Source organism: Kogia breviceps, chromosome 6 (genome assembly GCF_026419965.1).
Source record: "Kogia breviceps isolate mKogBre1 chromosome 6, mKogBre1 haplotype 1, whole genome shotgun sequence".
NCBI classification, from domain to species: Eukaryota; Metazoa; Chordata; class Mammalia; order Artiodactyla; family Physeteridae; genus Kogia; species Kogia breviceps.
Window position 1 is genome coordinate 81,393,996 of NC_081315.1, and position 24,706 is coordinate 81,418,701.

At 40.9% G+C, this 24,706-nt stretch overlaps 2 protein-coding genes across 10 annotated transcripts in view; one reads left to right on the forward strand and one right to left on the reverse strand.

Annotated features, from left to right (window-relative positions):
* The window catches only part of GRXCR1 (glutaredoxin and cysteine rich domain containing 1), a 347,061-nt gene extending 341,401 nt beyond the window's left edge, over window positions 1–5,660 (reverse strand). For 3 of the 6 annotated variants that reach the window (XR_010841070.1, XR_009336125.2, XR_010841073.1), the window contains exons 1-2: window positions 4,088–4,880; window positions 3,414–3,483 (exon numbers count right to left, since the gene is read on the reverse strand). The gene's annotated coding sequence lies outside the window, so the exon portion shown is untranslated. Of the gene's footprint in view, window positions 1–2,521; window positions 2,590–3,413; window positions 3,484–4,087; window positions 4,881–5,383 lie in introns of those variants that run through there. The other 3 variants (XR_010841074.1, XR_010841072.1, XR_010841071.1) reach the window with 3 other exon arrangements.
* Window positions 5,229–24,706, forward strand: part of ATP8A1 (ATPase phospholipid transporting 8A1) — a 242,469-nt gene continuing 222,991 nt past the window's right edge. For 3 of the 4 annotated variants that reach the window (XM_067036148.1, XM_059066068.2, XM_067036149.1), the window contains exon 1: window positions 5,243–5,613. In XM_067036148.1, the coding sequence (XP_066892249.1) occupies window positions 5,565–5,613 (49 nt within the window). In that variant the 5' untranslated portion in view covers window positions 5,243–5,564. Of the gene's footprint in view, window positions 5,614–24,706 lie in introns of all 4 variants that reach the window. The other variant, XM_059066067.2, reaches the window with a different exon arrangement.

Sequence of the window (24,706 nt, forward strand, 5' to 3'; positions counted from 1 at the left end):
CAAGAACAAGCTACTCTAATTAGTCTATTGTTTTAAAAATTCGATCACTTGATTTTAACAAAAGCCAATATGGTATTCAGAAGCTTCTTCTGGTATCAAGTACTTCATAGCAAATATGCTCTAAATTATTTCATGACAAAGTAACATATTCCATTATACATGCTTATGAAGGGTAAAACTTACTATCTATTCAAATAAAATACTATCTATTCTTTGACTTATTTCCATTCTCCAATGTTAAGGAACCAGATCATTCACAGTACACTCAATTTTCAGTTCATTCATTCATTCAACAAATATTTATTGATCCTGTGCCATTTGACACACACTGTTCTTAACGTTAGACAAACTGTAATAAGACAACAGAGCAAGACCTATTTATCATAAACAGGTAAATAAACAACCAAGAAAACTTCAGAGATAAGTGCTATGAGAAAAACAGACTAAGGCAATGTGGTGGTGGCTGGCATTGGGGAAGTGGGGCAATGTCAGCTGGGGTGGGCTGGGATAATCTAAGCCCAACGACCAAATACGGGGTAAAAGGAGATGAGCCCGAGAGGCAGGCAAGGGCAAGACCAGAAAGGGTTTGGGCTTCTAGCCAGGTGACGCCGGAAGCCACTTAAGTCCTAAGAAATGACATAAACTCATTTGTGTTTTAAAGAAATTAAAATTCATTTGTTTTTTAAAATAATAATAATGACATTGACTCATCCTAAAATAATAAACTCATTTGTGTTTTTAAATAATAATAACTATGAATGGGTGACAAAAGTAAAAGCAGGGAGATCAGTTAGGAGGCTACTGCAGGTGAACGATGATGGGGGCCTGTACAAGGTAGAGGTGGAGATGAAATGTGGATAGAAGTAAGACATATTTTTAAAACCGAGCCTAAAGAACTTGCTGGTGCACCAGAGCAGTATGCATGTAAACGATGGTGACAGAAAAAGAGCAATCAAGATGGGAAGACTTGGGGAAAATGCCTTACAAGCCCAATAGCATAATAATATCTTAACCATACCATAATGATGTCATAATAATCTCTTAACCATAACAGTATCTTCACCATCCATTGAATCAATATACCAACCACACACCAAAGGTAATAAGCATCTTTTCTTACAATAACCAGGTAGCTTTGCGACTAGATAGAATTTTATGTTATATCTTAACCTCAATTTTAAACTAAAAGATATAATTACCTAAACTTTAAGATTAATTTACCCCATTATTTTGTGCTTTTGCAAAAGAATTTAGAATGTAGTTGCCAGCATTATCCAGCATCTGTATTCTATAGTCGTATAGTATTCAACTTTGCATTCCTCCTTCTCAATCAGAAACAGGGTTCTCAAGTACATCTCCAACTACCTTCAGGATGTAAATTCCCAAAGCATTTCTGGGTATATCATAAATTAGTAAATTAGTGAGCATGCCTCTGTCACCTAGTTAACTATGAGTTCCTCCCAAGAAGGACCAATTCTTAATTCTCGGTGTCCCCAACAACAAACTCAAGGCAACATTACATAATTAGTAAGTGAAAACCCACCAAGATAGGAATATGCTCAACATCTCTTTGACTTCATGGACTTGATAATTTTTGTGGCTCACACCTCTAGAGACAACTTTTTAAACAGCTTTATTAAGATATAATTCACATAACATACAATTCCCACATTTTAAGTGTATAGATGAACATATCTACGAAATGGACTCAGATATAGAGAACAGACAGAGGTGTGGTTGCCAAGGGGGAGGGGGTTGGGGGGAGGGATGGATTGGGAGATTAGGGTGAGCAGATGTAAGCTATTATATATAGAATGGATAAACAACAAGGTCCTACTGTATAGCACAGGGAACTATATTCAATACCCTGTGATAAACCATAATGGAAAAGAATATGAAAAAGAATATATATATACATAACTGAGTCACTTTGCTGTACAGCAGAAATTAACACAACATTGTAAATCAAATACACTTCAATAAAATTAGAAAAAATAAAAATAAAGTGTACAGATTTTCAGTGAGATCCCTGTAGTCCAATTAGTCTCTTGGTTCTCCCCAACCATATATGGTCTTCTATCATTCCATTTCTTTAACCGTTCAATAAAAAATCAAAATTGAGCATTTAACTATATGTCAAGCATTCCTACCTAGAATGATGTTTCCTTTTCACTTCTACAGACTTATCCCCTACTTCAAAACCTAGCTCAAGTATGTTGATCACCCAGCTCTTGGAATCTCCCCTTCTGTCAATGCTTCTAGTGTTGCTGCTGGTCTATTTGGCAGTAAGTGTCAGCCGTCTTGTTACACTGCTGGTTACTTTAACAAATGCATTAAGTGTCTTTGTAACTTAGCATTCTGGTTGGGCACTTCATACATGTTATGCATTCAATGGATACTTTGTGGAGGATAAAACCTGGCCCTTCGAAAAGTTATTCTTGAATAACCTGCTTCCTTCTAAGTCCATCAACAGTGCAGTCGCAGGACCTGAATGTTTTTAAACGATCTTGCTGACAACTGAGTTGTATTACAGGTTCTGTGACAAGGTCATGTTGCTGGCACCAGAGTTCCCTGCCAGGGGCTAGCACACTGTGCAATGGAAGATGAGGAGATCTGAGAGGACTTTGAAATCAAGCACATGCAGATTAGTACAACACTCAACTTCAATCAGGGTTCTGAACCAATAAAAACATGTGTGCTTTCTAACAATCAGAAATGAATGGTTTTTCAGAAATGAGTTGGGCGGGGTGAGATAGGGAGGGTGGGAGGGAGACGCAAGAGGGAGGGGATACGGGGATATATGTATACGTATAGCTGATTCACTTTGTTATACAGCAGAAACTAACACAACATTGTAAAGCAACTATACTCCAATAAAGATGTTAAAAAAAACTGGGGAAAACAAAACAAAACAAACAAACAAAAAAGAAATGAGTTAGGTAGGATACTCTTGCCATTATGGATAAAGTGATAGCATAACTTGGGAAAGGACACACAGTGAACTATGGACTATATCATGCAACGTTCTTCTCTGTATGAAAAACTCTTGTCATTTTCTGTATGAATGATGTATGTTGTCAACTTTGCTGATGGGTTGTTAATGGGAAACACACAGACATACAAAATAGATTGGTCTATAGAAAACAGAAGTAATCTCTGGAACTCCAGTTAATTACTATCTGTAAATAAGCAGCATTGAACTTCATTTCAGGGTCCATTGCAATTACAAAGGTGATTGCTCATAAATCAAATACTGGTATGCTACTGTGCACTGATTTTGAATAAAAACTGGTTCTGGCTTTATATAAAATTCTATCTAAAACGTTAATCACAAAAGCACTGCATTTTCCTCTGGTTTCTGTTCACTAACTTTTAGAGCTGATATTTTAAAACTATTTCCTTGTTGTACTTACCCTTTTAATTTTCTTCAGATACATGTTCATCAAGCCAGAGGGAGTCTGCTTTATACAGGAGATCCTGGACCTGGAAGGAATAAGAAGGGCCAGGGATGACTGTTCTGAAAAGGCTGTGTGTTCATTTCTTACTTTTAGAAGACCATACTTGTAAATCAAGACCATCACTGAAATAAACACCTTTGAGTCCTGCTCTACCCTGCAATGTTTCATGAACGCTGGAAATACATTTTCTTTGTTCTAATCCCAGCCTCTGAATCAGAGCCAAATAGAGTGGGTTCTTCATAAATATGCACTGAGCGTCTGACTCAGAATTAATGTAGGGCAGGGCTCTGATTAGCAAACGCTACCTGCAGCAGACAGAGGAAACACCACAAATGGAGATAAGATGCTATCAGCAGGTTTTATTTTTTCTTGAGGCTTGGAAATAATCACTTATCTCTCTATTCAAACCTTTCCAGATCTCTCCCTTCAGGACCTGAAAGAAGTTCACAATAAACGCCTCCACGTAAAGCCCTCTTCCACTGAGTGCAGCACAAGATGAGAGTAGCAGCAAATTGTTTCTAACTCAATTTATTCCTTTCTCGCCATTTCAGCGGTTCGCCACGATCTATTCAATATATAAAACCTTACAGCCTAACTTAAAGATGAAATCAACAATAAATAAAAACTACCGTATTGGGCTTCCCTGGTGGCGCAGTGGTTGAGAGTCCGCCTGCCGATGCAGGGGACGCAGGTTCGTACCCCGGTCCGGGAAGATCCCACATGCCGCGGAGCGGAGGGGCCCGTCAGCCATGGCCGCTGGGCCTGCGCGTCTGGGGCCTGGCCTGCGCGTCTAGGGCCTGGCCTGCGCGTCCGGGGCCTAGCCTGCGCGTCCGGGGCCTGTGCTCTGCAATGGGAGAGGCCGCAACAGAGAGCGGCCCGCGTACCGCAAAAAACAAAACCAAAAAACTACCGTACTTGTTCTGATAACTTGTGAGAATAGATCTCCGTATACAAAATAAAAGGTAAGGAAGTCACCCTTATTTGTAGGATATGGGGCAAACTAAAATTTAATGTATTTATGGACTTTATACTAGGCTCCCTCTCCCCTTTTCAGGTAAAACTACTGCTCCCAACTTCCTGCATGTTTGACTAAAAGCAAAAACCCAAACAAAAAAGTCCTTTTGATGCACCTGGCCCAATAGTTGACTTTACTGCAAGTCCAGAGCTTTGTCAAGCTGCAGAACACGCACTAGCTGGATGCACCCGGCCACTCGCAGCCCGGCCCCAGACGCACATGAGCACCATGGGCAGGAGAAGCTAACAGCGCCTGACGACCCCGGCCTCAGCACCTGTTGCTCGTGGACCAGGCGAGTGAGCAGGTGCGACTCAGGTCATGAGGGCTGTTGGCGGTGCGGGGAGGCTAAAATTGCACCCAGGGGGGGCCAACACGCATGGCCTTTCAGCCACTCGTAGTCCTTGACGCCCCAGACCCTTTCGCCGGTCTCCAGCCCACTCAGACCCAACCCCACTTCCGCACCACGGGCGATTCCACTGTTATTAAAACTAGAGGGTGGAGGGAGAGGATTTGCAAGGATGCAGGAGCCACAGTACCCCTTCCTTTCTGGCCAAGACTTGGAGGAATCAGAAATGCATTGAGAAAAGACAGGAAAAGCCGAAGCCACGAGGAGGGACGAGGGTGCCTGTGGTGGAGGAGGCCGGCATCTGACCTTCCCCCCTCGAGGATGGTACGGTCCAAAGCAGGGCGGGGCGCAGGAGGCTCTCCGGAGTCTCTCCCCTCCCCTCTCCCGAGTCTCTCCCCTCCCCTCTCCCGCCTTTCCCGCAGCGCTGCAGTTGTGCAAATGAGGGGGCTCCCTGAGGATCCCTGCCCGGGTGCTGACGCTCGAGCTCCGCCCCTCGCCGCGCCGCTCCCTCCGCGTCTGCAGGCAGAGCTCGCTCATCTCTGCGGACGCCGCCGCCTTCATTACCTCCTCTTTCTCCCGCCGGTGTGCGAGGGCCTCGCCCGGCAGCGGCACTAGGTCCTGGGTGGGCGGCTTGGGCCCGCGCGGCTGCTGAGCGCTCGGCGTGGGGAAGCCAGATCCTCCGCCTGCGCGGCGCCGTGACAGGTGCAGAGTCTGGTCTGCATACCCACCTGCGGCGGCTGCCGCGATGCCCACCATGCGGAGGACCGTGTCGGAGATCCGCTCTCGCGCGGAGGGTGAGTGGCTTCCGCAGCGCGAAGCTGGGTGCGGAGTGCGCGCAGGGGTGGCTCGGGGCCAGCCGAGGGTCAGGCTGTGTGTGTGTGTGTGTGAGAGAGAGACAGACAGACCGACAGACAGAGAGGGAGAGAGAGGGAGAGAGAGAGAGTGAGAGTGTGTGTGTGTGTGTGTGTGTGTGTGTGTGTGTGTGTGTGTGGCGAACCCTTCTCCCTGCGCCGCCTTTAGTGCCCTCGCAGACCCCTTCCCAGCTGCAGAGCCCCGAAATTGGTGTCCTCGGAGGGATCCCCAAGGCTCGCTTTACACGGCAGCGTGACTGTTGGGTCTCTGCGCTCTCGCCCTGCCCACCTCCCTCCCCACTAGAGCACAAACCACTCTGTCTCCACTTTGCCTCTCCATTCTAGGGAGCACAGCCCCAGCCAGCCGCCCACCTTTTTTCAGCCCCTATATCACGGCTCCCCGGGAATTGAATCTGCCTTTCCCCGGTTGCAGGATCCTTTGATCCACAGCCCCTCGCCTCTCCGAGCGGGAGGAGCCTTAATTGGGCTTGGGCGCTCAGCCGGTGCTGTGCATTACAGTCTCTGCAGTTCCGCCTCCTGCAGCGGAGTCTCACCCAGCTCCCGTCTGAGGTTTTGTTTTTCCCTTTACCAGATACTTGCATTTTGGCCAGCTGAGCGGACTTTTTAGCAAGGTGGAAGCTGTTTTCTTTGCTCCACCTAGGGCCAGATGTTGAATGGCAACACTTGTCAGCAATGAGCAACAGATGCCCGAGGATAAAGGCCAGTAAGCTTTTGGAGGGCCTAGGCTGTCTTCATCCTCTGATGAGCCCTCAGCATCCTGCCTAGCATGTGGCAGTCAGTTAGTTAATGTTTTCATTTTGTTCATAGCGAAGCCAAAACTGCATATCTGGAGCTTTGTTTTATTCTTCTGTCACATAAACCCATACTTGAGTCCTATAAAGGGTGGCTCATGTTTTCACAACACCACTGACGTCCCCCGCCCCCTCCCCCTTTTAATGTTTGGCAAGTGGTAAAGTGATTTTAGGAAAAAAGATACAGATTTTAGGAGAATTGAATTATAGGGGTTTGAGACAGGCCATTTTATTATTTTTCCTCCTCAGAGCCCCCATGTTAAAAATGGGGGCTCTGAGCTCTAGTGGCTATGATTTTCTGATTAGAACACTTAGGAAGTACTCAGTGAAACTGCTCTGGGGAGAAGGCCACACAAGAGTCAAAACTAACCTGTGTCCTACTTAGGGACTTAGTACATCCTTGTTGTCATTTGTAATATAATGAAAAAATATACAGGGCACCTTATAGATGCACATTGAATAAGTGATAGTGCTGTCTTTAAATGTACACAGTAAAAATGTGTACATTCTTTTTTTTACACTTCTGAGTGAAGTGCATTTTCTTTTTTTTTCTTACTTATTTCTTCCAGTTTTATGGAGCTATATTTGACATATGGCACTGTATAAGTTTAAGGTGTACAGCATAATGATTTGACTTACATACATCATGAAATGATTACCACAATGAATTTAATGGACATTCATCAACTCATATAGATACAAAATTAAAGAAATAGGAAAAAAAATGTCCTTGTGATGAGAACTCTTGGGGTTTACTTTCTTAACAAATTTTATATATAACATACAACTTTCATGTATAAACAATTATATTTATCATGTTGTACATTACATCCCTAGTACTTATTTATCTTATAACTGGAAGTTTGTACCTTTTGACTGCCTTCATCTGATTTCCCCTCCCCCCATACCCCACCTCTGATAACCCCCAATCTGATCTCTTTTTCTGTGAGTTAGTTTGTTTGTTTTTGAAGTATAATTGACCTACAATAGTATGTTAATTTCTGTTACACAACATAGTGATTCGATATTTCTATGCATTTCAAAATGATCACCACAATGTCTAGTTACCATCTGTCACCATACAAAGATATTGCATAATTTTGACTATATTCCCCACACTGTACATTTCATACCCATGACTCATATATTTTGCACCTGAAAGTTTGTACCTTTTAATCTTCCTCACCTATGTCTCTACCCCCCACTCCAATTTCCACTGGCAGCCACCTGTTTGTTCTGTGTATTTATGTGCTGTTTCTGTTATGTTTGTTCACTTGTTTTATAGATTCCACATAGAGATGAAATCATTCAGCATTTGTCTTTTTCTGACTTATCTCACTTAGCATAATACCCTCTAGGTCCATCCATGTTGTCGCAAATGGCAAGATTTCATTCTTTTTTATGGCTGAGTAATATTCCATTATATGTATGCATACACACACACACACTACATCTTCTTTATTCATTCATCTACTTATGGCACTTAGGTTGCTTCCATATCTTGGCTATTATAAATAATGCTGCAATGAACATAGTGATACATATATTTTTCTGATTAGTGTTTTTGTTTTCTTTGGATAAATACCCAGGAGTGAAATTGCTGGATCATATGATAGCTCTATTTTTAATTTTTTGAGGAGCCTCCACACTGTTTACCATAGTGGCTGCACCAATTTACATTTCCACCAACAATTCATGAGGGTTCCCTTTTCTCTGCATCCTCACTAGCACTGGTTGTTTGTTGTCTTTTTGACAATAGTGAATGAATTTTCTTAATCATCATTTGAGTGAGCCATTCAGGTAATGAAAATATAGTGGTAATACTGGGATTGTTCTTCCAAATAATAGCAGTTGATGGATTCTATATCATGGGAAAAGAGAAAGGACCAGAAAATAATGTAAAACCTATGCCATATGAGAGGATTTCATTAAGTACTGAGAGGCTACAGTATTGTTTTTGATTGGCATGTATATTTTTCAAAGCATTTTTACAAAGATTACCTTATAGGATCTTACAGTGCTCCTGGAGGTTGGTGAAGATGGTCCCATCTGATAGTTGAGGAAACTGTGGCCCAAGTGGTTGAGGTACATGTCAAAGGTCAAGTAGCTAGTTCAGTGACACATTTGAATTAACAGCTTTGGAAAACAGTGACTGGTTCTTATTTAATCTTTGTATTCCCTGTGCGTCCAGCACAGTGGCACTTGGTGAATGACCCTTACTCCCCGTGTTGGTTGGTTCAGTTTATTATGTGCTCAGCATTTTGCTGTGGACTGTGGTGAGGACAACATCAAAAATGACCCTGTGGGCTGGCGATGTGGCTCATTGCCTGCCCTGCCCACACTTTTCTTTCCTAAGGAATAGTCTCTTTTGACAGCTCCTGCTGCCTAAAGGACTTGTTCTGAACGGCAGCGTCCTTGGCTTTAGTTGGTTGGACCACGGCAGGCTCCTGACCCAAGAGCAGAGAATCCATAGGTGGCTCAAACACTTGTAACCTTGTGTTTTGGCTCAGAAAGACTTTTTGTGGTGATCATCTCTCCAATGGGAAGAGTTAAGCTTAGAGGCTTAGAGTGAAGGTTGAAGCAGAAAGGGGCAGAGGAGAATAGGCTGGTAGAGGAGAGAATGGCTGGCTGTAATAGGTTGTGTGAAAGCTGCTAGTATGAGGAAACAGAAACTGTGTGAAGAGAGAAAGATAGGAGAGAAAATGAACTGGATGGAGAGAATGAGGCAGAGAGACACAGATGCTGAGAAAGGGTGGCCAGTCCCTGGAGCACCTCCCTCCTGACTCTTTTAGTCCCAGTTCCCAAGTGGCCTTAGAACAGGCTCTTTTTTTCCTTGAAGTGACTTGAATGGGTTTCTGTTCCCTGCATTCAGATTGGCCAGATGCATGACTGTTCTGTGTGCAAGCTATTTACAACCAAATTGAGGGGAAAGAACTTCCATGAAATAAGAAATAAACAGTCTGGGGCTTCCCTGGTGGCGCAGTGGTTAAGAATCTGCCTGCCGATGCAGAGGACACGAGTTTGAGCCCTGGTCCGGGAAGATCCCGCATGCCGTGGAGCAACTAAGCCCATGTGCCACAACTACTGAGCCTGCACACTACAACTACTGAGCCTGCGTGCCACAACTACTGAGCCTGCGCTGTAGAGCACACGCTCCACAACGAGAGAAGCCACCGCAATGAGAAGCCCGCGCACCACAATGAAGAGTAGCCCCCGCTCACCACAACTAGAGAAAGACCGTGCACAGCAACAAAGACCCAACACAGCCTAAAATAAATAAATAAATAAATAATTTTTTTTTTTTTAAAGAAATAAATAGTCTAAGAGGGGATATTATTAATTAAACAGCATGCCTGCTATGGGTAACAAAGAGCTGTGGCAGATCAGGCATAAGAACACGAGGTCTGCCGAGCAAACATTCCATTGAGAAATGATTTGAAATGCGTGCTCACGCAGTGCTTTTCAAACTTTAAGATGCCCACAAATCAGCTGGGGATCTTGTTAGATGCAGCTTCTAAATGGGTAGGGCTGGAGTTGCATTTCTGATAAGCTCACAGGTAACGCTGGGTGATGCTGGCCTGCAGGTCACAGTCTGAGTACCAAGCTTCCAAGATAATGCCATCTATTTCAGTAGTCAGGAGGGCATTGAGGGTAGAGAGTAACCAATTGAAAAAGCAGTGGACATGACCGTGGCTTATTTGAGAGTTCTTAAAGAAACTGGCCAGGAACAAAGGGAAACTTGGAAGGAATAGTATGTAAATTTGGATAAGTAAATACTTCTAGATTACAGAGCATTTTAAATGCCAAGATGAGTCATTCGGATTTTGAATCAAATGTCTGAAAAGGATCTTAGAGTTCATCTAATTCAATTCTCATGCAAGCATGAGGCCAATGTATAATACTTCTAACAGGGCCAGTTAGGAGCCAAATCATTATAGGGGAGTGACCTCCCCAAACAGTGTTTTAGAGAGATAAGCCTGGAAGTATGTTGGATGGTTTGGAGGAAATGACACTATAAATACACTCTGTTGTTTTTTTAAAAAGTCTAAAAATGAAAATGGCCAGGATTAGTATTGGAGTGGAACAGTGACACCAGGAAGGGAGGAATTAGAGATATTTCTCAGTAAATCATTAACGTGTTCAACAGATATCTGTTGAACTCCTACAAGTACCATTCCAGGTACTTGAGATACATCAGTGAACAAACAGAATAGAAAAAGCCCTGCCCTGGAAGTGCTATCATTCTAGTGAGGCAAGAGACAAAGCAAACACAAAAAATTAGCAAACTATAGATTTTGTTATGTGGTAAGTACTGTGGGAAAAATAAAGAAAAGGTAAGATACATAAGGTTGGTGGATGAATTGCAAGTTTAAATAGGTTGGTTAGGCTAGCCTTCATTGAAAAGTTGAGGTGGAGGAGGTAAAAGAAGCCTGGTGGGAATCTGGGGAAAGAATGTTCCAGACAGGCCTCAGGGCAGGAGAGAGGAGTGTTAAAAGAATAGGGAGGGGGAGAAGAGTAGGAAATGAGGTGACAAAGGTCACATCATAGAACATAGTGATATAGTGAATATACCACAGGAGATTCTGAAGCAGTAAATTCAAATTTTAATGTTTACAGGATCCCAGGTATCCCATTAAAACTGTGGTTTCTTGGGCTGCCTCATGACTATTCTGTTGAGTAGATCTGCCATGGGACTGCATTCTTAATGAGCTGCCCAGAATATTCTGGTGCAGGTGAAACATTTTAAGGAACTCTGCTTTATAGCCTTGAACCTGACTGATTGGGAAGATCTATTAAAAGATAAGGAAATTGAGAAGGAGGGTCAGTACAGTACGAGAAGATATAAATTCAAATTTTGAAGTGATTGGGGGACATCCAAATGGACATGTTTTGAGGATACTTTGAAATTTGGAGGTTAGATATGGGTAAAATCAAATGGGAATCTCAAGTTCAGATATAATAGTTGAAACCCTGATAGTAGATAAATTTGCCAGAACACAAGACTAGATAAAGCAGAAGGCTAAGAATTACAGGTCTTTTCACTTTCTACTCCAGCTAAATGAAATAAGTCTCTGAATTCAGCATGAGGAATCCTAGAAACAGGGACTGAAATAACAGTTTACACAAAATAGAATTTTTCTCAGTCTTGTAAAACTAACATGAAGGCAGTCCAGGTCAGCTATGTCTACTATATAAAGTCATAAGGGACATCGGCTCCTTACGTCTTTCTGCCTCATCATCCTGAGTATATAACTTCCATAAAGTCATAACCTGGTTACTGTGTTCCAGCCATTGTGTAGGAGTCCCAGGTAGGAAGAAAAAGGAAGGGTGTGAGACCAAAGGGTTTTCTTCAAAGTACCGCACAAAGGCTAATGCTTATTTTGCATTGGCTCCCTTCTGCAAGGGAAGCTGGGAAATGGAGTTTTCTATCTGGCACATTACTCAGTGTTTTATTCCTAAAAGAAAAAGGGAAAATGGTTATTGGGTTGGCAACTGACAGGTACCGTCACCATCAGATTGTCAAAGGCTCTTGCTTGAATAAAAGAAGTGTTCTAGAGCTCATAATTTACAAAATAAGGACCATTATTCAAAACTGAGGAAATGCACTCAAAAAAACCACATACCTATCCAATGGTTTGCATTTTCTTCTGTTGAATATTATGCTAAAATGTAAGACATTCATTTGATTATGTAAAACATGTGCTAAGTGATAAATCTAGGAATCGTCCTAGGGACTGTTTTCCTAGACTGGTCTGTGTAAATGGCACCTTTAAAATGTTTGTAAGGGCTTCCCTGGTGGCGCAGTGGTTGAGAATCCGCCTGCCGATGCAGGGGACGCGGGTTCGTGCCCCGGTCCGGGAAGATCCCACATGCCGCAGAGCGGCTGGGCCCGTGAGCCATGGCCGCTGAGCCTGCGCGTCCGGAGCCCGTGCTCCGCAACGGGAGAGGCCACAACAGTGAGAGGCCCACTTACCACAAAAAAAAAAAAAAAAAAAAAAAAGTTTGTAATTATAAAGAATACTACTTAAAAGATAACAAAAGGAGCATGGAGATAATTTCTGCAAGAATTGTTAAAAGGAAACTTAGAAGGCTGTTTCATTTGTCCAAGTAAAAGATGACTAAGGTCCTTTGTTCCTTTAGCAAGCATGTATTATGCATCTGCTGTGTGCCAGCTAATTGAATGATGGGACAAAAAGGTGTGGTGAATGAAGGATGCCCAAAGTAACCATGGAAATGAGTTAAAAGATGTACAACTGACATGACACTCTTTCACAGAGAGGGTGTGTGAACATAGTGATGCTTCATGTGATCAATATTTGAGAATTCCCAATACATGTCATTTTGCTTAGTGTAATCCTGGAGATATTAAGTGTGGCAGAACTAAATTGTTTTAAGTTTTCTAGCCTATAGTGCATCATTTTTTTTTTCATTATATCATTTCAAAAACAATGAGAACTGAATCGTTTGCCTACCTTACAGCTATAGGAAAGTTTGCAGAGATCAGAGTGTACTTTTGAAGTTGGTGAAATATCTGCTGCCTGGGTCTCTATTCACATAGTTTCATTAGAATGTGAGTAAAGGCAACAGTTTCATTCTTTACTCCTCACTGGAACCCACATCTTTCAGTGCTCCTATCTGGGTAGTAAGCTCCCTGAAGGCAGAGATTTTTGTCTGTTTTGTTTACTGATATACTGAGGACCTTGCCTGGGGCATAGTAGGAGCTCAGATGTTGGTTGACTTAAATGAATTTGATGACCTAGAGATGAGATGACCTACAGATGTGTTATAATCAGACCTACTTAAAATATCTTCCTACCGGAACCTGAGTACCACAAAGGGAGCGATTTTTTTGTGATCTGTTCACTGTTGTATTCTCTGCACTTAAAGCTTTGCCTGCCATATAGTTGCCCTCCATGAACAGGTAACTCTGTTTTTAATAGAAGAGCTTAAATTTGTTCTCTTCATTGTAGAAGTAACACCTGCTCATTGAAGAAAACTCACATGGCAAAAGGTGTCAAGAGGACAGTAAAAATCACCCCAAACTATGCCATCCAAATATAATCATTTAATATATATGTTAACATTTAATCCATTCCACCTATTTTCCAGGAGAGGAGAAATATATTTATTTGTTAAGAAAAATCAGATCAGACTCCACATTACTTTTTTTTTTTTTTTTTTTTTTTTTTTTTTTTTTTTTTTTGCTGTATGCGGGCCTCTCACTGCTGTGGCCTCTCCCGTTGCGGAGCACAGGCTCCGGACGCGCAGGCTCAGCGGCCATGGCTCACGGGCTTAGCCGCTCCGCGGCATGTGGGATCCTCCCGGACCAGGGCACGAACCCGTGACCCCTGCATCGGCAGGCGGATTCTCAACCACTGCGCCACCAGGGAAGCCCTCCACATTACTTTTAAACTTTTTTTCCCACTTAGTATTTCATGGACATCCTTGCCTGTCAAATATAGTTTATGTAAACTCCACAAAGGATGGGATTTTTTATTTTATTTTTTCTAGTTTTATTGAGATATAATTGACACATAATCATATTAGTTTAAGGTGTACAACATGATTTGATATTTGTATATTTCAAAATGATTACCACAATAAGATTAGTTAATATTCATCACCTCACATAGTTACAGCTGTCTTTCCTAGTGATGAGAACTTTTAAAATCTACTCTCTTAGCAACTTCAAATATACAATACAGTCTTGTTAACTGTAGTCACCATGCTGTGCATTACATCTTCAGAACTTATTTATCTTATAACTGGAAGTTTGTATTGTGCTTTTGACCACCTTCTCCCATGGGAAGGAATTTTTTTGTCTACCGTCACTACTCATATCCTCAATGGCTAGAGCACTGCCTGGCACTTAGTAGGGCCTCAGTAGTTATTTGTTGAATGCATGGATCATGAATTTTATGGCAGCTTAGCATTATACATGTTATTGTATAATAATTTACTAAGGAATCCTCTGTGGGTGGGTATTTAGGTCATTTAAAGTTGTTTAAAAAAAAAACCACTCTTGAATAAGCACCTTTATACATCGTTGTACAGTTTTTGATTATTTCTTTGTGAAAATCTTTGAGAAAAGGAATTTCTGGGGCAAAATTATGTACCTTTACCTTTTTTTTAATAATGAGGGCAAAAAAAATGTAAGAAAGATTATTCAAGTTTACAGCCTCACTGAAAATGAACAAGAGTGCCTATTCCTTTACCCCTTCTCCAGCACCGGATAGTCTTCTTTATCCTTATGAATATGCGATGCAAAAAAAAAAGAAAAAGAACTCTTTAAGTTTACATTACTGTACTTATAAGGTTGAATGCATTTTGATTAGTTTAATAATTATTTCTATTTTTTTCTGAATTGTTTATTAATTGTACATTCCTTTATGAAGATTATCTTGTGTTGAATTTTAAGAGCTTATCATATGTGAAAGACATTAACTGTTTTCTCTGTTCATAGTTTAACTTTTAACCTATTTTTGGTATTTTCTCATGTACATAGTTACTTTTTAAAAGTATAGTCTTTCAGTTTCTTTCTTAAAATTTCCGGTTTAGTGTCATACTTCTCGTGACAAGATAATGATAATTTTTCACTTATATTTTCTTCTTCTAGTACTTTTAGGTTTCACTTTAAACAGTTACATGTGTAATTCCTGTGGGATTTATCTTGTTATGGATGTGAGGTAGGGGTCTAATTTTATTTTTTCTCAATTGTCTAACTGACATGATAACCATATATTTTATAATCTATTCGTCCCTCACTGGTTTGAGGTATTTATTTTATGTGCTAAATTTACATATATAGTTGAGTCAGACTCTGGACTGGAGTCAGTATCTCCCTCCCCTTTTCTCTACCTTTCCTCTCTATTTTTGTCTGTTTTGGCCCCTAGTATCAAATTCCTTTATTGCAATTAATAAAAATTGTCCTCATAACTGTCCTTTCACTGCTCTTTCCTCAAATTTTGGGGGGCTATTTTCATGCTTATTTTTCCATTTAAACCAATGAGTGCATTATTGAATAAAGTAAATGTTTTGGGATATTTATTGGTATCCCATTAATTTTATAAATTTATATTGAGAGAATTGACATCTTTCATATACTGACTTATTTAAGCTTAGTTTTTTTCTCCATTTATTGGTTTTTCTTTTATGTGCTGAGGAGAGTTTTCTTAAATAAATCCTGTGCATTTTAATGATTTATTCCTAGATGATTTATATTTTATGAAGATATTGTGAATGGGGTACTTTCTAAAATTATATGTTCTTACTTGAGTCTGTTAGCACATGTAAGGTGGAAGATGTTGATTTTGAAACTGACGATCAGTCTGAATTCTTTTATTTTAAATAGTTTTTCAGTTAATTTTCATCTCTGTAGGCTTTTAAATTATATATCATAAAGCGAAGTATTTTTAAACAAGGTTTTCAATTAATTAGACTTGACCAGGTATATTTTGGTTTACACTACTTTTTTCAGCAAGGTTTGTTCATTTTTATGTGCTGAAGTTTTGTGGACTACGGTTCCAACTTACTACTTCTAAGGTTTCATGTAGCCCATTCATAATAGCCAAGATATTGCTCTTTTTTATCCTCTTTGCTAGGGCTAGGGGTCAGAATTTAGACCAGCTGGGATTTAATGAATTGTTCTGTAAAATCTACTCATTATCAAATTCGCATTCATCCCTTAGATCAGCATTGAGAAAAATAAAATGTGAGCCATAAGCACTAGACGCATATGTACTTTTAAATATTCTCTAGCTACATTGTAAAAATAAATAAATAGGTGAAATTAATTTTAATAATATATTTTCTTTAACTTAATATATCCAGAATACGATTTCATCATGTTACTGATATAAAAATTAATACTGAAATAGTTTGCATTCTTCTCTTTTTGTACTGTTTTCTAAATCTGCTGTATATTTTATATTTACAATACATCCCGATTTACACTAGTCCCATTTCACGTGCTCAGTTGACACATGTGGCTAGAGGCTGTTTACTGGACAGCACAGCTGTAGATTATACCTCTAGCTTGGGCTTACATGTAAGGATTTACTAGAGTTTTTTAGAATATAACATGTTATAATGGAAATGAGGATCAAAGTAAGCTTATTAAAAGTACATGTGTAGATATGTTTCTCTCTTAAGTAGAGATTTAAGCCTGTAACTTACTTCTTTCCAACAGAAGACCTTCTCCAGTGTCCTCATAAAACCTTACAAAATGTGTTAGTGCTTAGATAATACTGCTTTTGACACAGCCCTCGTGGCAATTTAGGGGTTTTATGTAAGTTCATTTGGGCATCTTTTGAAGCCTCTTGTTTTGGTCCTATTAAAAACAATTCCTTTTAAATAGGTTTGATAAAACCATTCTGCCCTACCTTCCTATTACTTTTCATTTAAATGTTAACATGAAATGTGTGTACATGGGATAGTAACTTCGGGTACTATGCTTTTATATACATCATTGCCATCAATTTTGTTAATCTAAGAGGACTAAAGAACTTGGCTTCACAGGTCATTTACACATTGAATTAACTGGGCAAAGGGAAGTGGTTGTTTTGAATTGAGCCTCTTTGTTGTTTTGCTTAAGCCATCTTTGAAGATGACTTATCTTGATCCATTTGGAGTTGTACTTCATGGGACTGGGTTAGTCAGGTGACAATTTAGGCAGAGACTGTTGCTAAGAAGGCCAAAGGCAATCTAGGCTCTGGACCAGGAAACCAGTTCAGTGGACCAGACCTAATTATTAATACAAGATTGGCCTCCATGAGTGAAGCAAGCAAACTGGTTTGCAGGGGTGAATCAGAAAGATGGTTTGTTCTGACACCAGTTTAGAATAGTTGAGCTTCTGTAATTGGTTTAGGTCACTGTGGCTAACTCTGGTCTTAAAGTAAAGCCAACTTGGTTTAGAAGAAATCTCCTTCTAGCATCTGCAACTCATCTTTTCCCCTTTTCCCTCCCTCACCCGCATGTAGAGTTAGCCCTGCCCCAGCCCTGAAAACCTTAGCAGTAGGAGACTCTTAAGGAGCTATGACTTGGCACTTTAAGGATTGTGGCTTGAACCACCCTATCACCATTTCCTTGACTCTGAGTGTGTGTTACAGCAACTTAGAGCTCCAGAACTGGGGGCCCTGCCTTGCTCTGAGAGAAGAGACCCTGGTCCCTGATGCTAGCTTATACTCCAGGGCTCTGCAATTGTGAGGAGTTTCAGTGCCAAACCAGGTTGCCAAGGGCTCTGAATATCATTGGCTTTCACTTTCCCCGTTGTTGCCCTTGGCCAGCTCCTCTGGACACGCTCGTTGCCCCATGTTGGAGTTCTTTGGTTCTGATTGCACCATTTTGGTTCTGAGTCCGTGACCATTTTTCTGGATCCCTTGCTCTGCTGCCATATTGTCATCCTGATGGCTATGACTAGTTGACCCTTTCCAGCCCCTTCTCATCTGTCTCACTCTACTTTTAAAATCAGACCATGTCCTATCCCTGACCAAAGAAATGAAATAGATCTCTCTATATAGATTTTACCCAAATTTGATGTGCCATTTTATACCTTAAGCTTAAGTTGGATTCAGTCCACCATTAATGCCAGAATGGTTGTGATGAATGTTCTCAGGTGGACTCACTCGACTTTCATAACTTTTTTTTCCCCCACATTTGTGAGTCAGGGTTAGAGAAACGAGGTGAGGAAAAATGACTCTGCCATCTTTAATGCAGAGTGTGTCCACTGTGGTCAGGGCAGTGGAAGGCTTGTGTGATATGGTTAGTTTTGTAGTCATGTGTACATCAGTGATGTTCAACCCTGGCTACACAGTGAATCAAATGAGAATTGTCTAAACAGTACTGATGCCTGGACCCATCCCAGACCAATGGAATCAGTCAGTCTGGTCCATTGGGCATATAGACCAAGCATTGATATTTTATCTTCCGGGTAATTCTGATGTGCGGTAGTGTGGAAAAACACTGGTATAGATCCTTGAATTTCCTTGTTTGCAGAGAGGAGGAGGAATAGATTGTATAAAGTCATGTAGATTGCCAGCCAAGAAACCAAGAGCGTATGGATATTTTTTTGGTAGATTTTTTGTCTATTGCCCAGTTACTTAATGGGTCTAATTACACTTCTCTAAATTTCCCCTCAGAAATGATAAAGTTCATACGATGATACTCAGTTATTCGGTTTTGAAGACTTTAAAATTCTGAATTAAACATTCAATTCACTACAACCAAATGAAGAGTAAACACATTCAGTTTATTTTTAGCTGGTGCTATATCTACTCTGGGAGTTTGATGAATATGAGCCTCTCTGCAGTGTCATTTCTAGTTTTTGCTAACCTACTTACTTTTGTAATTAATCTCTTTACACATCCTATATTTGTAGCCTACATATGTACAGTTATTTGCACCTGGAAGAAATACCTTAAAAACTTGGTAAAAGTCTCTGAAACTTCTGTGGCTATGTTATTTTCAAGGGGTTTATTTTCTTTAGTTTACAATTATTAATTTATCTCATCATGATGTCGATAGGTCTTTTACAGGTTAATGTACAGAAAATAAAAACTTACCATGACCCCAAAATTAGCCAGTGTGATTTCTCTGTGGCCTCATGGATAGGTGCTGCGGTCTCCTTCAGGATGTGATGATTATTTCAAACTTTGAGGAGTAGAAAACAAGCTCCGTGGTACTTTAGATCAAGTGTATTGTGTCCAACCTTTGTGGAATTGTTTTTTTATTTTATATTCTTTTCTATCTTTAGCGTTTCTGCATTTAGACTTTACTTTTTTAGGTGATAATGTTACTTGTACTCTACAGATGGAAATCTTTTTTAGAAAGCCAGGATTTGATTGGGAGAGGGAGGTGGAGTTCTGAATCACTGGCTTAGTTTAGCCCCAGATAGGCTTATTCGTGTGTTTTTGTTTAAAGTTCAACGAAAGAATCATTACATGAGTTGGCCTTTTGTTGACTTCCAAGTGAATATAATTAGCAAAGAAGGAAGAAGGCCCTCTTAATTTCCCCAGGTACCCAGCTGAATCCCCCTTGATCTTATTAAGTGACTTTCTGTGTGGAATTTATCCTTATGGTTGGTGAGTGAACTACTTATCTATGGTTTAATTTTAACTAAGTCTGAATATGTACTAAGGTCTTCAGTCTGAATTAATAGTTTTCTTTATAAGATTTCAGACATTCTTTCATATATTCAGCTGGAATTGTCTTTTTAAAAAAATTCTACTGACACAAGCTAATAGAATCACCATCTTTACTGTTTATACTTCATGTGTCTTTAGTCTATTTGGTACCAGACTATATGATATAGTAGCCACTTAAAGAGTAGAGTACATTTGTTGTGTGACACAGTAACAAAATTTGAGACTATAACTCACTTAATGCTGTCCCACTTTCCTCGGTATCTTAAGCTACTGCACTTTAAATAATTGACCGGAGAGAAAATGAAATAAGGCACTTGGGACTCCCAATAAGCCTGGAGTGATATCTGACTTTTGGGTCTTCTGAGCTGTGTGGCCTTCGGCAAGTCACATAACCTCTCTAAGACTCCTGTTTTCCTTTCCCAAAATAGTAATAATATCTACCCATAAATCATTTGCCTGTTGACTAGAGAGTAGACCAAGCCTGGAATCTTCTGAGGAGCTTTAAACTAGCTGATCCTTGGGTTCCGCTCCTAGAGATTCTGATTTCATCTTGGGGGTACAAGTTGAAACAAAGAAAGATGATAGTGACTTGGACTGCTGGGTATCAATGGAGGTGATGAGATGTGGTCAGATTCAGGACATATCAATAGTTTGAAGGTAGATAGAATAGATTTTCTGATGGATAGGATGTGGAGTGTTAAAGACGTGGAGAATGACTAAAGTTTTTGGCCCCGAGCCCAAAACGATGGCACCATTTACTAAGATAGGAAACACTGGGACAGAGGACTGAAAACCTCCTTGCATCTTAGAAAAGAGTGAGAAGATCCATATGTGCCAAAATATGTATGTTTACGTACATTTTAAAAATTCTTTTGGAAAGAGTATTGCATTTATCCTAAATTCCATCTACTTCTTCCATCTTCCTTTCTCTTAGTATTCTTTAGAAATTCAGTAAACAAAGCTATTAGTGTCTTAACCTGTTCCTCATTTCTATGGATTTTAGACATCTAAGAACTGTATGGATTAATGTTTGGGATAGATCATTCTATTGCTGGGACTTTTCACTCCATAATCAGAGTTGATGATAATAGTCTTTATGTCATCATTGTGGTGTGTTTTTTTTTTTGCGCGACGCGGGCCTCTCACTGTTGTGGCCTCTGCCGTTGTGGAGCACAGGCTCCAGACGCGCAGGCTCAGCGACCATGGCTCATGGGCCCAGCCGCTCTGCGGCATGTGGGATCCTCCTGGACCGGGTTACGAACCCACGTCCCCTGCATCGGCAGGTGGACTCTCAACCACTGCACCACCAGGGAAGCCCCCATTGTGTTCTTTTGACTCTTGAGGTGCTCCACACTGCAGGGACATCTTTCAGAGGGGAAAATTAAAGCACTTGCTATAAAGTAGATGCTAAGCAAATGTTACTTGAATTTACATCTGGTGTGTTGACTGGGAATAAGATCAAGCTGTTCAAATTTTGGAAGCTGAGCTTTTAACATGCTGGCGTGGTCCTGAAATCTCTGGAGTTTTCTTATTATCATGTCCAGGCCCATTGAATGTTGCTCAGCGGTGGCCAGAGATACCCCAGCAGGTCTAAGGGGCTGATTTCATGTTTGTGGTTAGTGGTGGTAGCATGTGGGGGCACAAACATTGCATTATGAGGCTCTTTCTGCACTGGGTGGTTTTTATTTATGGTGTCAGAAGGTTCTTGAAGCAACTATGCAATCTGTCCTCTCATCGTTCTTGTTCTACCTGTGAATTGGGTAGGGCTGATGGCAGTTGCACGCCTGTGTAGGTGTCATTGCTTTAATGTCAACCAGCGCTGTGCTGGGTCTTTGAAGTCTTTGCAACCCACCCGCTGTCATTCACACATCCTAGTATAATCTGCTGAGCGGAGGCTTCGGTCTCCTTTTTTGAGCCACATCCTGACAAACTGAAGGTATCTGTGCCTTCCCTGCTTTTGTGTGTGTGACTCCTGTTTCTCTGAGCCTGTCTTACCTAACCAGTCTTGGTGGGTTCTTTAATACTGCCCCACGGTGCTTATGACACACGAGCCATCCCAGAGCCACGCCTGCTCTCAGGGTCATGCTGGGGTGTGGTGGAGTTCTCCAGTGCTCTTTAGGGGTGTCCTATTTTTCTAGCCGGGTTCCTGGACTTGTTGGATACTTCACATGCCAGATTGTGACACTGCTTGTCATCAATAGGCAGAGGAAAGTGTCACCTCTTTCCTGATCCTGGGTAGTGTCTGGTTCTATAGAGTAAAAAGCTGTTCTTGCTCGCTCGTGAGTGATTCATGTTGCTGTGTGTGCTGCACTGACTTCTCCAAAACCACAAATTAGCAGTTAGGCTTTAGTTTCTTCACTGAGTGTTTTTGACACTTGAGACAATGTTTTTTAAAAAGGTGAATTTTTTTTTTTCTCTCTTGCAAAATCACAATGGAGATAAGCAGGTGGCCCATCAAACTCCACTGACTCATTCTGAGAAGAATACTGCAGCAAAATGATTGTATTTGGATGCTTCTGCTTCTTTTGATAAAAGTAGGACTAGTCTTGGAACCAGTCGTTTTTGTTATAAAATGCATCAATAGCTCTAAAAATAAAAGTTGTAATAATTCAGGTAACTGCACAGTTGTTTATTATTTTTTCCAGTATGTTTCAAGAGCTGGCTTATTCAGAACTATAATTCAGTTATAACTTCCTATGAATGCATTGCTAGTGAAGTTAGTAGAGTTACCTACCCTGCAAGCATTTTTATCCACTAATTCAATAATTCTTTTTTTCCATATACAAAGTGACTAAAGCTTGCTTGTGCCTTGGCACTATGTTAGTGGTTCTCTGATGACCTCATAACTGTCTTTATTTTTTTATTTATTTATTTTTTTAATTAATTTATTTATTTATATTTGGCTGTGTTGGGTCTTCGTTTCTGTGTGAGGGCTTCCTCCAGTTGTGGCAAGCGGGGGCCACTCTTCATCGCAGCGCGCAGGCCTCTCACTGTCGCAGCCTCTCCCATTGCGGAGCACAGGCTCCAGACGCGCAGGCTCAGTAATTATGGCTCACGGGTCTAGTTGCTCCACGGCATGTGGGATCTTCCCAGACCGGGGCTCGAACCCGCGTCCCCTGCATTGGCAGGCGGACTCCCAACCACTGCGCCACCAGGGAAGCCCTCATAACTGTCTTTAAAAAAAAAATGTTTTTAGGAAGATGGCATCATGGAACTCTAGACTTGGAGGGAACTGTGTGCGCAGTCCCTGGTACAGCCCTCTCCAATTGGTTACCCAACTCCTCACCTAGCTCTGTGACGGGAATCACGCCCCCTTGTGAAACAGCCCTTTCCATTCTCACACGGATCTAATTCTTAGCAAGTTCTTTCTTGCTAAGAAAGCAATAAAGGTGATAAAACCATTTGTTTTCTACATGTCTTGCTGGGCCAAATGTCCCCATATTATATTTGCACAGTTGATTTTTATAGGCCTTAGTACAGGATCTTCGATTTATTCAACCTCTCAAAACCTTCCTGAATTGATTCGTTCATGTCATCTGCACATTTATTAATCGTGCCATGTATGTCCTTATCTTATTCTATCATTGGGACCCAGGCAGTCTGGCTCCACATCACTCAGGAAGTTATGCATGTACTTTAACTATCCAGGGATCCCTTGGATCGTAACAGAGCCTCATAAGACTCAGTCTTTGGGATCTCTCGCTCTGCCCGGTATCACCCTGGTTTGTTCTCTGTATATCTACACCATTCTCTTCATACCTTCACCATACACGTGGCTGCATTGGGCGGTGCCGCGACCTGCTTCCAGCCTAACTCTCCAGTCTCAGTCTGGTCCCTGCTCAGTGCCGAGTCTGCCTGCTTGCATCTCTGGACCACAAGTCCACTTTCTCAGAAGTCCAGTTGGCCCTGCTGGTCAGGTGCACCTGTTGATCATGACTCCCAGGGCCAGGGAGGTAGGCCAGGAGAGGGGAGGAGGGGCAGGAGCCAAGGGTGACCCAGACTAGACTGCTTCAGAAGGGCTTGTAGGAAGGGGGGAACCAAAGGAAAGCTCCAGTATGAGTCCCCTTGTGGATGTTTGTCAACCAGTTGTGAATCCACATTGTAACCTAATCATGGGATCCAGTGTCTCAGTTTTTTAAGAACAGGGTGAGTCTAACCTTGTTGAAGTTCAAAATGCTAAGGATTTGGGCAATAACATTATTGTTCAGGTTTAGGTTAATGTAAAGGATTGTTCAGGTTTAGGTTAATATAAAGGATTGTTCAGGTTTAGGTTAATGTAAAGGACCTTTATTTATAGAGGAAAAATTCCTTTTACTCTCTAGCATATGAGAAACACCACTTTAAAAACAACAAACCCCTACTCAATGTTAACTGAATTCTCAATACAAAATTTTTGAATTATTTTCAGAAATTAACCTTAAATCCTTTAGAAGCTGTAGATCTCATTATATAAATATGTGAACTCTGAAAGCATGTCTCTAGACTGCCCTTTTCATGAACAGTAGTTTATAATGTACAGGATCCATCTACTTTCCTTTTTAGAACATTGAGACCTTTCTCATTCACCATGGTTCTTCTGTGGTTAGTGACAGTTCACTTAATTCTTCTGCCAAGTTCTCATGATTCTATAGATTTAAAAATGCTATATATGTCTGTATACACATATACACACACATGCTACAAGATATGAATCTATTTAGAACAGCTAGGTGGTACCTTGTCTTTTTTCTTTTTAAAATAATTCCCTACCTTCTCTTTTGCTTTAGTTCCTCTAGCTATTTGTTCCAACCTTCCTAGTTTTAAGATGATTATCTTTGATGGAGAATGAAGTGAAACCGGAGAAGTAGGAGTTGAGGAGTTCTGCTTTTTATTGTCCGTTAACATTACACCATCTATTGCAGGCAGCAGACCTAGCCCATCAATTCCTTGTATTCCAAATGGAAGGAAGAAAACACTTTTGTAATCTCTAACATTTTTTTAAAACACCTTTCCTCCATTTTCAGATGTCTGTACATCTGTTATTGTTCGCTATTAAACATATAAGCCTATTTCCGACCTTTCCCATGATCTTTTTATCTGCTT